Source organism: Colletotrichum spaethianum, assembly GCF_022836535.1.
Source record: "Colletotrichum spaethianum MAFF 239500 DNA, contig44, whole genome shotgun sequence".
NCBI lineage: Eukaryota > Fungi > Ascomycota > Sordariomycetes > Glomerellales > Glomerellaceae > Colletotrichum > Colletotrichum spaethianum.
In genome coordinates, this window is record NW_026054814.1 from 323,508 (window position 1) to 338,600 (window position 15,093).

The 15,093-nt window shown below is 46.6% G+C and overlaps 2 protein-coding genes across 2 annotated transcripts; both read left to right on the forward strand.

Moving 5' to 3' along the window:
- Window positions 1-2,158: 2,158 nt before the first annotated feature.
- On the forward strand, window positions 2,159-3,978 carry ColSpa_11281 (efflux pump ustT; the record flags this gene model as incomplete). Its single annotated transcript, XM_049277493.1, has 5 exons — window positions 2,159-2,501; window positions 2,724-2,856; window positions 2,927-3,335; window positions 3,403-3,607; window positions 3,695-3,978. 5 exons carry the CDS (start codon window positions 2,159-2,161, stop codon window positions 3,976-3,978), a joined length of 1,374 nt encoding a protein of 457 aa, XP_049133450.1.
- Window positions 3,979-11,118: 7,140 nt separating this feature from the next.
- Window positions 11,119-11,415, forward strand: ColSpa_11282 (sterol 24-C-methyltransferase erg-4; the record flags this gene model as incomplete). The annotated part of the gene is made up of 1 exon (XM_049277494.1): window positions 11,119-11,415. One exon carries the CDS (start codon window positions 11,119-11,121, stop codon window positions 11,413-11,415), a length of 297 nt encoding a protein of 98 aa, XP_049133451.1.
- Between the last annotated feature and the right edge of the window lie 3,678 nt (window positions 11,416-15,093).

Consider the following 15,093-nt stretch of genomic DNA (forward strand, 5'->3'; position numbering starts at 1 on the left):
CCATCCTCTTTAGTGTTAACCTCTTTACTACTATGACCTCTAGCAGGAGGAGTCTACTCTTACACGTTAATACCACTTAAGATATAAAGGACCTAGACGAAAAATAAATGTACAAGAGGAGAAGAGACCACAGGCTGGTTACCAGGGGGATTAGGGGAGCTGCTACTCTCCCTATTACCTCTGCGCACTTTGTTACACTTCTTGAGTTAAGCTGCGTATACTACAGTAATATAAGCATACATAATAGTCTTCTTAGTAGATTTTAAAGGTATTTATTCTTAAACGTTAATATTATATAAAGAGCTTATAATATAAATAAATGTATATATATATAATAAAAATAATAGTATTTTAGATATATAGTTATTATTATTATAAAAAAAAAAAAAAAAAAAAAGAAAACTTTTTTACTAAGCTAAAAAAAAATAATATTATTAAAGAAAATAAATACTTAACTTAATAATTAATTAGCTAATTAAAGGCTATTAATCTAATTAAATTATTTAAAAGTAATAAAAAAAAAAAAAGTAGTTTTTTTATTATTAATAACTAAATATAATATTACATAACTATTTCTTTTATATTTATTACTTTAAGAATAAGTATTTATATCTTTATTTATTCTTTTAAAGTAATTCTTTTATATATAGCTATTATTAAATATATAATAGTTAGAATCTGTTAATCTACCTAGGGGGGTATATTATAATACCTTTACGCGCATCACACAGCCTTATGAAATTTACGCTAAGCCCAGATTAACTATTAGTCTAGTCCCTTCGTACAGATCCACTACACAGAATACATATTTATTTATTTTAGACAAAGCAATCCTGCACATAGAAATCTAAGCCGTTTTCCTTATGTCTTTTCCACCCTAAGTGGTGACTCTACGACAGGTTTACTGTCATTTATCGCCACGTCGGACGATACAGCAAATCTGTGAAGTTCCACTCCTCCATCGTAAGGCGCCTTGAGTTGCTGGCTCTCCGCCCTTTGAAAGCTCTGGTGGCTACATCACCAAGGCAGATTCTTTTCTTGGCATTTCTTAGTCCTAGTCATACCTTTGCGAAATGAGATTTTAGTGTGTATGTCAATGGTGTCAACTACCAAGACGCTATTCATAAGTGACACAATACCTAAATAATCCGTTGCAGGTGAAGAGGGAAGCAAGAAAAAAGTTACATGGTAGCTGAAACCAAGGTGTTGGCTAACCCTAGCAAGGTGACTTCACGCTGGCTAGTGTAGAAGTAAAATCCTGCCTAGCCATATCCCGGCCGCAGTCCAAAACGGTTGATCAATTCCGTAGGGAATTTCAATCAGACTGGCCACGTCACCACATTCATCATAGCCAAGCTTTGAATTCTCCATGGGTCCCCTTGTTTGTCATTGCACTAGTGTTCGGGACGAATCCCGAAGATGAATCCACCAGTATTATGAGAAAGGGATAGTGAAGTGCTTAGTTTTTCAACAATGCTATCAGGAATTGGGGTCGCGCCAGCACATCGAAGGACTTGATACGCCGATCAGGAGGCCTGGAAATGAGTGAGAGTCTTTTGACATTGCACACGGACGACATCACGGATTACCAATTTTTCACCCTATTGCGCCACCAGGCAGCATTTCTCACCCTGGCACGCAAATTGACTGTGGGTATCACTTATCTTACACCTCAGCAGCGGAACTTTTGAACTGTAGTGAATTAGGCCTAGTTTCAGTGGGTCAAATAGCGAAAGAGCCCAGACACTTAGCTGGCTTGCGCCATACGAGGCACAGAAAATGAATTTACCCATGCTCCTCAGCAAACTCAATCGATCTGAAAGGGGCTTGTCGTGAACTGTATGTATTGGCTGTCAATTTATTGGCCAGGCCAGGATCGTCTGTCCTGCTTGGGTATCGATAGGGGTTCGGACCCTTTGCATTTTCGTGACGTTAGCTCGTAGGTAGCGTGGTTCATTTCCAGTCGACCTTCCTTGCTAGGATGCCGGGCAACTTGTTGTCACTGCACAAATACTTTCTAGAGACATCTGAGACTTAATTTATATCAAGTATCTCGAGGAAACATCTCCGGATTTTTCTCGTGGTTCTTGCATAGAAGCGAGCCATTTCTTCCATCATACTTTCTCTTTTCGTCAAAGCTAGCAAAGGCCCCTTTGGAATGGCGCCAACGAAGCCCGTAGATGTTGATGAACATGTTGGAGAGAGGCCGTCCGAGGAGGAGACGCCACTGCTTGGCTACGACCCACAGAGCTCAGTGCTCCCAAGCAAGGGCAATCGAACCAAAATTATTGGCTTGGCAATGACCTACATCATTATCATCGAGATCGGATCATACCTCCAGATTCCACCGTCCTATCAGCTTTTGGAAAATATTATCTGTCGCAAGTACTTCCCCGATCACATTCTTTCGGATGTAGATACCGATGTTTGCAAGACTCCTGAGGTCCAGGGTGAACTGGCCATGATCAAAGGCTGGCAAGCCTCATTAGATTGCGTCGCCCGTGAGCCTTTTCTCCCCCACTAATCAATGCAATAAATTCATTCTGATGTATCTTATAGCACTTCTAACGTCAATTCCATATGGCATTATTGCCGACAAGTACGGTCGCCGGCTAGTCTTGTCCCTCGCTATGTTGGGCGTCACCCTTGAACTCTTGTGGCAGCTTCAACCCCGTGAGTCCTGAGCGGTAGTCCTCGGATATGCTTCTGCTAAACGATGTTAGTTCTGTTCCCCGAGATCCTCCCTCCGTGGACCATATGGATCGGATCTGTTTTTCACTTTATTGGCGGAGGCGTAGGTATGGTGAACGCCATGATCTGGACCATGATATCTGACGTAGTCCCCGTCTCCGAGCTGTAAGACTTCTGTGTGTTTACCCCGCGATGGAAGAATGCTCACAGATGATAGTACCGCAGTCTATTACAGAATTGGGGCAACTGCCGTGGCGGGAGAGCTTGTCGTCGTACCCCTCAGTGCCGCGCTCCTGAACAAGAACCCATGGCTTCCCCTTACCCTCGGCATGGCCTTCTTAATGATAGGAACATGCATCCCACCTTTCATTCCAGAAACGCTTAAGGTGCGCAGGGCCGCCGATCGCCAGGCAGAGCAATCGCTGCACGACACAGAAAATGGCGCAAAAGACACACGCACGCTGTGGGAGCAAATCGTTTTTCCCGTGAAGAACGACGTAGGCCATGTCTACAACTTTCTGCTCAAGTCAAGAAGTGTGGCTGTTCTTTTACTTAGTTTCAACTTGACAGTTGTTGTCAAGTATACCAAGATTGAGATCATGTCGCAATATGTCCACAATCTGTTCAACTGGTCGTGGGCAAAGGTAAGCAGCTCGGTTCCTAAGTCTTAAAGGTTACTGAAAATACAACTATGCTGACGGATTTTGGCAGTCCACTCTCCTTGGAACGGTCTCAACCGTCACTAACATGGTCATGTTGCTTGTGGTGCTTCCGGGAATCAGTCAGCTCATTACCAAACGGACAGGCGTGCATCCCCTGATCCGCGACCTTTGGCTCACCCGTGTAACGGGAATCCTATTGGCTACTGGCTGTTTCATGGTGGCCATCGCTTTTGCGCCTTGGTTCATCATCTGCGGTATGTCCCACTACCCCTTCCGTCACCTTTTTGCAATCTTCCAGTTGTCGAAGAGTACAGCGCCCTGGCTGACATGTGAGTATTTAGCTCTTGTCATCTTTTCGATGGGATCCTGCTACACAAACATCTGCCGAGCAATGCTCAATGCCATTGTTGAGCCACACTCAGTTGGCACGCTCAACACGACCATCACGTGGGTGGAGATGATTAGTATGCTCGTCTCCTCGCCCATCATATCGGGCTTGTTGAAGGCTGGGAACGCTGCAGGCGGGGCGTGGATCGGGTTGCCGTTCTTCGCGGCGACTATCATTGCCATCGGTGGTACTGTAGTTGTGTTCTTGTATCGCGTGCCTCAAGACAGCCTTCGATGAGTGACCCAACTCTGAGGCTGGTGGTGCCTACTCATTACATGGCATAGCCGCGTGGCTGGGGCCGTGCCATGCCGAGCTAACGCTTGCGACAAAGCGGCATTACCAACAGCTGCAGAGCAAGGAAGACGAGACCTTTTGCTACACTCCTACCTCCTACTGCGCCTACCAAGTCTGACGAAAGGAAGGATTGTTCCGTAACTAACCTCAACGGACATATTTGGCTGCCGAGAGCCGATACTGTAACCCTGGTTACCCCTGTTAGATTCGCGAATCAGTTGGATTGTTCGTCTACATGTGTGTGTCTTTCCCCCGGGCCACAGCCCGTGTAAGCTTGACAAGCTGGATACGGCGTCCCAGTGGCTCTTTATGGTAAGCTCCAGGGTTAGCTCCAAACTCCAGCCAAGCCCTGACTCGGGATTCCGATTAATTCCAACAAGGTACTACTAGACGAACTGAAAACCAACACAAGTTATCCATTAACATTTCCAGCTATGAAACAGTGAAACTGTACTTGTATGAGTAAGCGGCTTTTGAGGTCTGGATCTTAAGTGTTAAATTGTCATTGTTAAAGCACGTGCTGAGATTTGGATGAACCACTACGGGAAAGCGGGACGTTGACTAAGCAAATACGCCAGTCCAATCTCAGTGTATGTTCATTCCAGCTTCACCTCCCAGCTGTATGCAGAGTAACGAGTGCCATATTTCGTTTTCTGGAAATGACAAATCACGAAAGTCCACTTCTGAAACAATACTAGTTACCCACTTTAGATAAAGGGGCCGGTATTGGACTGATAACCCAACACATAAAACGAATTTCGCTCCCTTCTAACGCACCTCATTAACTAAGAAATAGCTGGCGCCACGGATGCCTAAGAAACAGGTAGGTCTTCTAGCGGGGCTTTCCTGCAGCGGGGCCAGACGGGACGGGCGAGGGGGAGCGAAGGGGTTAGGGCCGACCACGCCGCCGAGAACGACGACACGGGCAGACTTACAAAAAGACCTGAGCTTATGCATATCAACAGGAGTCTTACGAAGAGAATCCGACAAGGATCCCTTTGACGCGTGTCACGGACGTAGAAACCTTTTTATCAAGTGAGTGGGCGCACCTTTGTACCGGGGTAACCTTGGCGAACTTAGTCCTAACATTATGCTCGGTTGCATAGTGCAGGCATCGACGTAAGACATTTCCTGAGCACCCATGTTTACCCTTCCTAAGTCTGACGCAGCGATCGACACTTTGGAAAGTGCGTGGTAGTTGGGGAGGGTGTGAGCACGACCAGTACCCAAAAAAAGACCCCAAAAAAACAAGACCAAAAGGCCGGAATCACTGTATCTAATTTACACAAATCTACCGGGGAGCTCGGCTTTAGCCTTTTTTTTTTGGATCAAGCTTTTACTTGCTGTCTTTCTCGTTCGATGGAGACTTGTGATTGGATCAATGGACTTGACTGGTAGGTCAAAAAGCCTTCTTACCAGGGAGTCTGCTGCTTTGTTACTACCTCATCTCCTTGAACCGGACATGCTTGACGATGGTAAGAATGATTTCCGGGTAGGCTTCTATATAATTCAGAAGCACTAGCAATTAGGGCGTTTATGGATGCTTTGAACACGAGTGGAACCACGGAAGCCATTTTAGCGGTAGCTCCACATCTTAACTCCCTGGCCGCTAAGTATGTAAGCCTGGTTTGACAGAATGGAATGAAGCTGAAAAACGGGCATTCGTACCTCCGTTAGGGCCCACCTCTTAAGTCCCCGGCCGCCCCAAATCCTGGCCACTAGGTCCGCCGTCTGTAGGCCAAACGCGAGAAAGATAGCAGCCACATCCCAGATTGTCACCCTGCTGCAAAGACTTCCAATAACGAGTACAAGATCGCAGCATCCCTGTCAGGAACGGCCGTTACAAAATCAACTTGGCACATAACGAGAGATTATGAATGGTGGAGTTTCAGCGCAGTTCCACACGCGAAGTTGGAAATTTCAATTTCCAGCTCAACGGGCTTCAGACGCGGGCTGTGACTGAAAATTCACCGATGATCAATCAGCTTCTACGCACCGTACATGTATGTCTATGGCAATTTTGACATGCTTTTGCATTTTGGTCAATTGTCCGAGCCAAGTCATATATTCTTTTGGGACTTGAATCTATTCTTTATTTAGAACAACAGGCCATTACAATGCTGTGCTGCTAGGCCGAGTGGAATCGGAAACCGTGTTGTACTTTGCCGGATAGTGAATGGCGTCAACTTAAAGACGGTAGAGAAATGGAGTTACGTTGTAGGGCCGATGTAAGCGAACTTTTTAGTGGTTGGGTTGCCCCTCCTTCATGGCTTTGGCGTCATGACGGCTAGCCGATAAAAGTGGACCCAGCTGTAGTCCCTATTGCTGGGGCTGAGTTTCAGAGGATCCCAGTAATATGGGCACAAATTAGTCCCAGATGCATGAGCAGAATGTAACCTTGTGACTGCCTCTCTAAGTCGACATGTAGTGTAAGGGTGATCATCTTATACATTCATCCATTATCATAATGCAGCATCACTCAGGGTATCAATTTCATTGTGTATGGTGTTTAATTAGCATCAGCATCTACTAGCAGTAAACTGATAGCGATCTAACCAAGCACATTGCTACATTCCTGGGACGGACAGGTTGATTTTTCATTCAGAGATGAAGCTCCTTTATGTTCTTAGGCTCTCAACCCAAGATTTGTGTTCGTCGTCTAATGAAGCAAACGTTCTTTGAAAGAGGTTGCTTACCCACGCATCCAGCCACCACTGGGCGTGTAATCTCCTGAGAAGCTTACAAAAGTGTAAGAATATAACGAGAGCTCTCTGATCAGATTCAAGCAACAGTGGCAGGAAGTTCTTTGCAACCGTAGCGATCCAGCCAAACGCAGCGAATATATCTTGTTGATTCTCGTGCTCATCAAAAGCCCTATATAATCTGTCAAGTGCGTCGACAGCATTGTCGTAAATGGCTAGGCGTTCTCCATCCCGCTCTAAAGAGTTTATCCTAGCTTTAAGGTCGCGAAGATGTGTATTGTAGGACGGCATTCTTCGAACTTGAGAGTGTGCCGCCAGGCGGATAATGATTGGTGAAATTAATGAACCATCGATGGGTTCTTCAATCAGATGCTGACATCTGCAAAATAAGACGATCCAGTCCGGGCAGTGAGCCACGTCTTCCGGTGGTGCATCTTGTACAAGCTGGGATTTGGCTAGTACTGGCGGATTCAAGTTAGTTCCTATTTCTAATGACTAGTTTGGTATCCTTACCAACATAAATGGTCATCACTGAGAAGATGACCAGATTCGCCTTATCATTGTACTGAACCTGCTCCATTAAAGCCATAGCTGTACTGGAGGAAACTCTTTGGAGAGTCGTCGATTTTTTTATCAAACTGTCTCCTCTCTCCGGACTTAGGTGTGCCAGATGAAGGGCGGACAAGGAAAGAATGCTCCGCATAACGTAATCGCATTCCAGTCCCAGCTTGACAGCATTTACACGCCAAAAGTCACGCAGTATCGAATCGTCGGATAAGGTTTGGGCAGTGAAATTGCAATAGTGATGTAAGAGTTCGAGGTCGAGGAAGTTCAATTCGCCCGGACGCTGGGTGAGACTCGATATCGGACGTCGTGATGGGGGCGACAGAAAGTCATAGACCCCCCCGCGCTTGGTGCTTTTCTGGCATCCAGATTTTTGCCCGTCACACTGTAGATCTTGTTCAGTATTCGTATCTTCATCCCTGTGGTTGGGTATCAATAGTCATCCCATTGGCGAGCTCCGTGAAAGGTAGGAATGCGTAGTAGCACATGAGGTCTCCTAATCAAGCAATGCAAATGTCGATAAGATGAATCTACCTTGACCTTTCTTGCCTTGCACGTCGTGCAGCCACTTCGTGCTGTGGCAACGGAGTTCTTCGTTGAGAACGACTGCTGCATGTTAGGACTGACAAATAGCCACAGCTCGTTCAATGAAGATGGTAATAAAAAATTGGTTCGACTTTCTCAAGAATCAGAAATCTGGCGGGTTTTGTGCATGAAGCAAACAGAGTACCAGCACGTAGGCTACCTTCGGGTTCAGGCCAAGTTATTAAAGAACAATCAAAGACAGGACGCGAACCCCACACCGATCGCAAAATGTCACTCACCTAGGGCTTATTCATTCTTTGCGAGATCCAAAACTTAACTCGAAAAGAAGGCGGGGCTACATAGACCCGTCATTAGGTAGTATGCAAGCTCGGGTGACTTCGTCTTCCAGGCGCTGTCCAAAATCGGCTGGAGCCGAACGTTTTCTCCTCAGATTCCCAATCCTTGTGGCTGCGAATCTGAAATAAGCCGAAGCCTTCTCATTACTCATCGGATCCAGGTGCCATTGCCTGGCGCCTGGCAGCTATGCAGGGAGCGTCAGGCTTGCAGACCATCGATTCCCCTCTTGTTCCAAGGATCAGACAGGTCTTATCGTCACAATTTATTAGACTAGTGATGTGGGGAGTCCGATAAGCAGAAAACTCGACGGGCTGGGTGGACCGGAAAGCGATGGCGATCGGTATCCGACTAGGATTGAGTGTGAGCTTTGATTTAAGAGGACCCGGGTGAGACATGAGCGGTGCCGGTCCTTGCGTCGTTTGCCATAGAAGGGATCTGCCTTCACTCTGTGTTTTATGATTGCTCTTCCCATGCTACGTTTCTACAACCGCGGACTTTGATTGTATTGTAAGGTGCATCAATCGGGGAGATCACCGAATGTGGCATTTAGGGGGTAAAATCAGTAGGTGTTGTGTGCCGCAAATAAAGAAATTTGACAGATATCGCCTTAGACAAACATTTTCGGAGATCCCCAACAAAGGATTATGTTGCATTCGTCATAGTATTTGTGGTCAAATTAGATTCAAACGCATCAGGCTAACGCGTTCCACTTCACCGCTGACTTTTCCTCATTCTCGACAATTCTTTTACCCCCGATGAGATACAAACTGGTCGTTAATGACCTTGACGGTCGTTATAATGTGCCAAATCTTTCAGAATTCTGGGAGAAGCCAAAGGAAGCGACGCAGGGCGACCGACGTTGTGGGTAGTCTAGGCGTGTCTTCTTTATGTGCAAGAGCTACACCACAGTAAAGAAGTTTTTGTCAATGAACCGGACCCAGCGCGTTGTCCTGGTCGGGAAGCTAGTGCTGTGAGGGAGAGGAATGAATATCAAACGATGGTTCAACAACACGAAAATTAGCCGGGTGAAGATATTGAGGATGTGTCTCCCCAGTAAGCCTGTAGAGCAAGGCCTCGTTGCAAGATGAACACCCAAGGCCTCGAAACGACTGAGATGCGGCGAACTTTGTGGGCTCGGTTCCTGTTATGTCTCACCGTATTCGTATTGCGCCTCGTCATTGCACAGAAGGTCAGTAGTCCCACTCCTAACTTTGGGCCGCACATTTGGTCCCGATGGATGTCGACTTGGCCGAAGTCCGTGTCCCCACCCATGACCATGGCTAACAACCTTCTTCGTTCCCTATCGGGGATGGGGTGATAATGCCCTTGAAAAAACAACCATACAGTTTGCACTTATCAGTGCTTTGTCAAACCGCGTTTCTGGGCTCCTAATCTTTGTGTCCCGGAAGAAAATGGTTTCTGGCAGTGGTCCTGTCACGGCGTACCTTCGTGCTGTCTACTCTAGACCGCACCGCTGGTCTGCTATACCCACTAACATTTTGCATACACACTTGCTCATGACAAGCATATACAAACCTTGTCTAACTTCGCCAGAGCCTTTGCGTAGAGAGTTTTTATGTAGCGTGAGGTCAATGACAATGGTCAATAACGGGCAGACCACGAAGACGACTGTAATTATCATGAGAGTATTCGGTGTCTGATGTCTGTGGGAGTGTATTGATGTGGGTTCGGGCATCACAGGATTCTTTTGGGACTTTTTCACTCGTCGAGCCGCAGTGATGGATATGTAGAAGCTACACGAGACCTGCATATGCTAATCTCCATCGGGATACGCTAGCAGCCAATCACGGAGTCTGGAACTATGGCCATTTCGCCGATGCAATCGATATCAAGCATGCACCTACAGGATACTAGGTCTCTTCAAAATACAGCCCCTGCTCTCCCAGTTACGGAAACCTGGGAGGCAGAGACAGGCAGGGTCCTATACGATAGGCGCAGTGTTTAGTTCAGTTGTGGGTATTGTGGGTACTGTGCGTATTTCGTAAGCTTCCAAAGTCCCGAGCATTTGCAATCCATCAACGTTCCGCCGTTTCGCCATTTGCATCATCGCTAGAGTGCTGTCACAGTGAGAGACCAGAGCTCTTGTCCATATCGGTAATGGTATTCGATTTCAACAACCTCCTGCTTGGTACTACCGTGATACGTTGGAGATATGACTTTAGTTGAGCTCAACCAATATCTATTCTGAACTAATGAAGACACGTGATGGAGTCAATCACGTATGTCAATGAACTCAACTAAATGAAGGTACCGGGGCGTTGTCGGGCGTAACACCGAATATCTGTGGTCCCAACCCCAATAAGAGTCCGCATATCATTTGGGATAACTTGATTGGCTAGATCGAATCCGCAGAACATAGTCCTCACCAGGCAGCTTATACTAATTTCACTTTTGCGGACGTAAAGAAGGATGTTTGCTTGAAAGGTCTCTGCCTCTTCTCGATGTGGAGTTGCTGCTGTGAGCACCTTAGATGTTACCACCATGCTTTAGTCTACGGTCCGAAAAGATTACATGACACTTATGTATGCCAAGCCATAATCTGAGGCGCTAGGACATTTCTGGAGTGGTTGAATGCTTGCATGGCCTTGAATGTGTCACTTACCCTAATGTTTCTACGAGCGCTGAGAAGATGTTCCAGTGCTTATTCGTATTCGTAAAGTCGACCCCTTGTTCACATACGTGATTTCTGAAATCTCTAACTTTCTTTAGAGCCCTTTGTCGGCCCCGATCGTGTCCCATGATCTGTCATGTGACTGGCAAACACGGTGCATGCCTACTCAATTACTATAAGTTGAACTCACCGAGCATCATTCAACACTTGACTGAATTGCAATCAGTCATGCTGCTATCGAGCTCATCAAGCTACTGGAACTGACCAACCGCTGTCCCTTTGGAGATCTCCCGACTGGTAAACATGGCGGGTACACTAGAAAGGGAGGATCACCAACGCGATGCCGACTTCAACAAGATCTTACACGGAGACTCGGCAAAAGCCAAGGGAGGCATAGCAGCTATGTTCACCAAGGATCCGGAAGCAAAAAAGCTTGCTATAGAGCAATACTTCAAGCATTTCGATGACAAAACTGCCGACAAAGAGACTGCGGCAGATCGAGAGTCGAGGATGGCCGAGTACGCCAGTCTAACCAGACAGTATGTTGAATTGATTCATGGATTCATCCCCTCTCCTCCCGACAATGCTAATCTGTGTTAATAGTTATTACAACCTTGCTTCTGATCTCTACGAGTATGGATGGGGTCAATCTTTCCATTTCTGCCGCTTCGCTCCGGCAGAGTCTTTTTCCAAGGCAATTGCTCGTCATGAACATTACATCGCGCATCGCATGGGCATAAAGAAGGGCATTGCTGTTCTTGACGTCGGCTGTGGCGTTGGTGACCCTGCTCACGAGATCTCGAAATTTACCGGCGCACACATCACTGGCTTGAACAACAACGATTACCAGATTGATCGAGCCACACATTACGCCGTCAAGGAGAAGCTGTCAGATCAACTGAAGTTTGTGAAAGGAGACTTCATGCAGATGCCATTCCCCGACAACACTTTCGACGCCGTTTATGCTATAGAGGCCACCGTACACGCACCTAGACTCGAGGGTGTCTATGGTGAAATGTTGCGCGTGCTCAAGCCTGGTGGCATTTGTGGCGTCTACGAGTGGCTGATGACAGACGACTACGATAACGACGACGTTGAGCATCGCCGTATTCGACTGGACATTGAGCTAGGCAGCGGCATATCAAACATGGTGACAATTTCGGAAGGAATCATGGCTTTTAAGTCCGTGGGATTTGAACTGCTTCACCACGAGGATCTGGCGGCCCGTCCGGATGAGTTGCCTTGGTATTGGCCGATTGCGGGCGAGCTAAAGTATGCACAGTCAGTTTCTGACATTTTCGCTTGCATACGTATGACTCACTGGGGTCGATCGATAATGCACCATCTTACAGGGCTATTGGAGTTTGCCGGAGTCGCGCCTGCGGGCACGAAGAAGACGGCAGACGCATTGGCTACTGCTGCTGATGGGCTGGTTGCTGGGGGGAAGAGGAAACTGTTCACGCCTATGTACTTGATGGTTGGGAAAAAGCCGGCGCAGTAAAAGAGCTGAGGCAGCTTTTTATGCATTAATAGGGATTGCAAAGTTATTACGGATAGCTGTTCATTCATTCGAAGCTATTCGCAAGTATTATCTAAGGGTCGAGCCAAATCTTATGTTCACCAAAACCGGCATGATGAATCGCGAATGGGGTCTTAAAGCTACCGACTGACTTTGATTTCGTTTGGAACCTAGAGGAGCACGCCGTGTGGCAACAATCCTAGTCGAGGAGGGAACGCATAAGACCTGGACTTCCTAGCAGGGCGCTTCCAAAGCGAGTAGAGGCCGCTGATTAAGCGGTTAAGAGGGAGTGTAATGTGTATTGGCCTGGTCTTGCTGAGGTTTTCGGTCTCACTAGTACGGAACTCCACCTTAGATTACCACCACTGATCTATACGTCACTCAGGATGGCGCAGTCAAATCTATCTATATCTGCTTTTCGTATCGAACCAGTTTTCTCACCTTTGCGATATCTTGCTTGCGCGGCCTTTTAGAATGATAGGTTCACTAACCCAAAATAGAAGCTTGGTTTTAAGCATCGGCAAGAAATATGCCAGGATAGGATAGTTCGTGATAGTTTTATGGTCACTGATTTACACCCCTTAATGTAGTATTCGTGCCTGGCGTCTTTTAGACTATTCTGGTACGGAAACGTCTGACAGTAGCCAGCCGGAAATGACCCAAACATGAGATTCCTACCTTTAAAGTTGAGAATGCTGATTCTTATTGGCGAGTGAACGACGCGGTGATATCCACTCCGTTCGTGATCAGTTTACTAGCGCCAGATGACTTAAATTATGCTTCATTTCACAGGAATATGCTACTGTTTTTCACAAGGGGCTTCTGAGTACGGTGTAGCAATAATGATTATGTGAATTCTATAGAAGATTATTTAATAGAACACTGCCGTCGCCCATTTTGATATTCCCTTCATCTCTCTTGCGCTTAACATTCGTTGTCAACCGACACACAACACTCGTTCTCAAACCAGAAAGACACTCGTTTTCACTTCAAAGTCTTTTCATTTCATTGCACTGCCAGAAAAAAAACCAAGAAAAAAAAAACCAAGAAAACCCAAAAAAACCCCAAAACTCGAACCGAAAGAAAAAAGAAAACATCGTCAACCATGCTTTTCCAAAACGTTCTGCTTAGCACTCTTTTTTTTTACTTCCTGCATCTCTGCAGCCCCTCTGGAACCTCGAGATCAAATCAGTACTCTCAAACAAGAGGCTCTTGCTGCTCTCAAGAAAGCCAATTATAGTGGCCAGTGTAACCCCTCCAGTGCAGTGGTACGCAAAGACTGGGCGGCTTTTACCACTCTGGAAAAGAAGGATTACATCAACGCAGTCCTATGCCTCCAGAAGAAGCCAGCTCGCACTCCTACATCGCTTATTCCGGGAGTGCGCAACAGATATGATGACTTTGTGGGAACACACATCAATCAAACCAACTCTATTCACAATACTGCAAGTTCCTGCCGTCTTAATAGCCCATATAGGTCCAAGCTAACATTCTCAGGCCAATTTTCTTACTTGGCACCGGTACTTTCTTCACACTTATGAATCAATTCTTCGCAGTGAGTGTGGTTACCAAGGCCGTCAACCATACTGGAACTGGGCAACACACGCCGATGATCAAACCAAGTCCCCTGTCTTTGACGGTAGCGACACCTCCTTGTCTGGAGATGGTGCCTATGTCGCGCACAATGGGTCCCTCGTTGCTGGGTTCATCTGGCTACCGTCTGGTAAAGGCGGTGGCTGCGTCAAATCAGGGCCCTTCAAAGATATGGTGGTGAACCTTGGGCCCGTTTCGCCTGGAATGGACGGTATGGTCGTAGGACCCGATAACGGATTTGGACACAACCCGCGATGCCTTGTCCGCGACATTAACCCCACAGCCAGCGAGAGTCTGCACGAGTCTAGCATTGTACTTTTGTTGAATCAGCCAACAATCAAGGACTTTCAGGCTGAGCTACAAGGACGTATTGGAGAGGGGTATCTTGGCACACATGCTGGCGGACACTACGTCATGAATGGCGATTCCAGCGACTTCTATTCCTCTCCTAACGATCCAGGATTTTATATGCACCACGCCATGATCGATCAACTCTACTACATATGGCAGGCGTTGCATCCTGAGGAAGCCCGAACTATCTCGGGTACCATCACGCTCAATAACAGCCCGCCATCTCGAAATGGGACGCTTGATGACCTGATGAACGTAGGCTACGTCACCGAAGGTACTTTGAGCATCCGGGATGCCCTGAGCACGCTTGATGGTCCGTTTTGTTACATCTATCAGTAGAGACTGCCAGACATGACAAGGCGGTCGATGGTGCACAGAGCTAGATGTATGGATGGGTATAGTTTGGCGACCCCCATTCCGATCAGTGATGCAATCATTGTGCTGAGAGCCCTGCATAACGTGGCAGGCGGCCTGAGAATCTAGTCTTAGCTCAATTAATGCAATTGTGTACCATATTCTTTCTTTTTATGCTTACGCTTACACTTAGTAACTTCATCACTAATTTACAACACAATTATTGATAGGCTCCTTTTGCCAATGTGAGCGGTCGATATCCATATACATGAGTCTACTTAGGACTTTTTCACTTCAGAAATTCGTAGTCTCGACATTATTGCGGTCTTTGTGGTCGTGGATCATGACGCTACGGTAATTTTCCCCGGCATTTTTTTGTTCTTTGTAACGAGCCTGACGCTTCGCAGTGTGTTGACTAGAATATATGTAGCCTGTAGCCTATGGAGCTATTAACAAGCTTG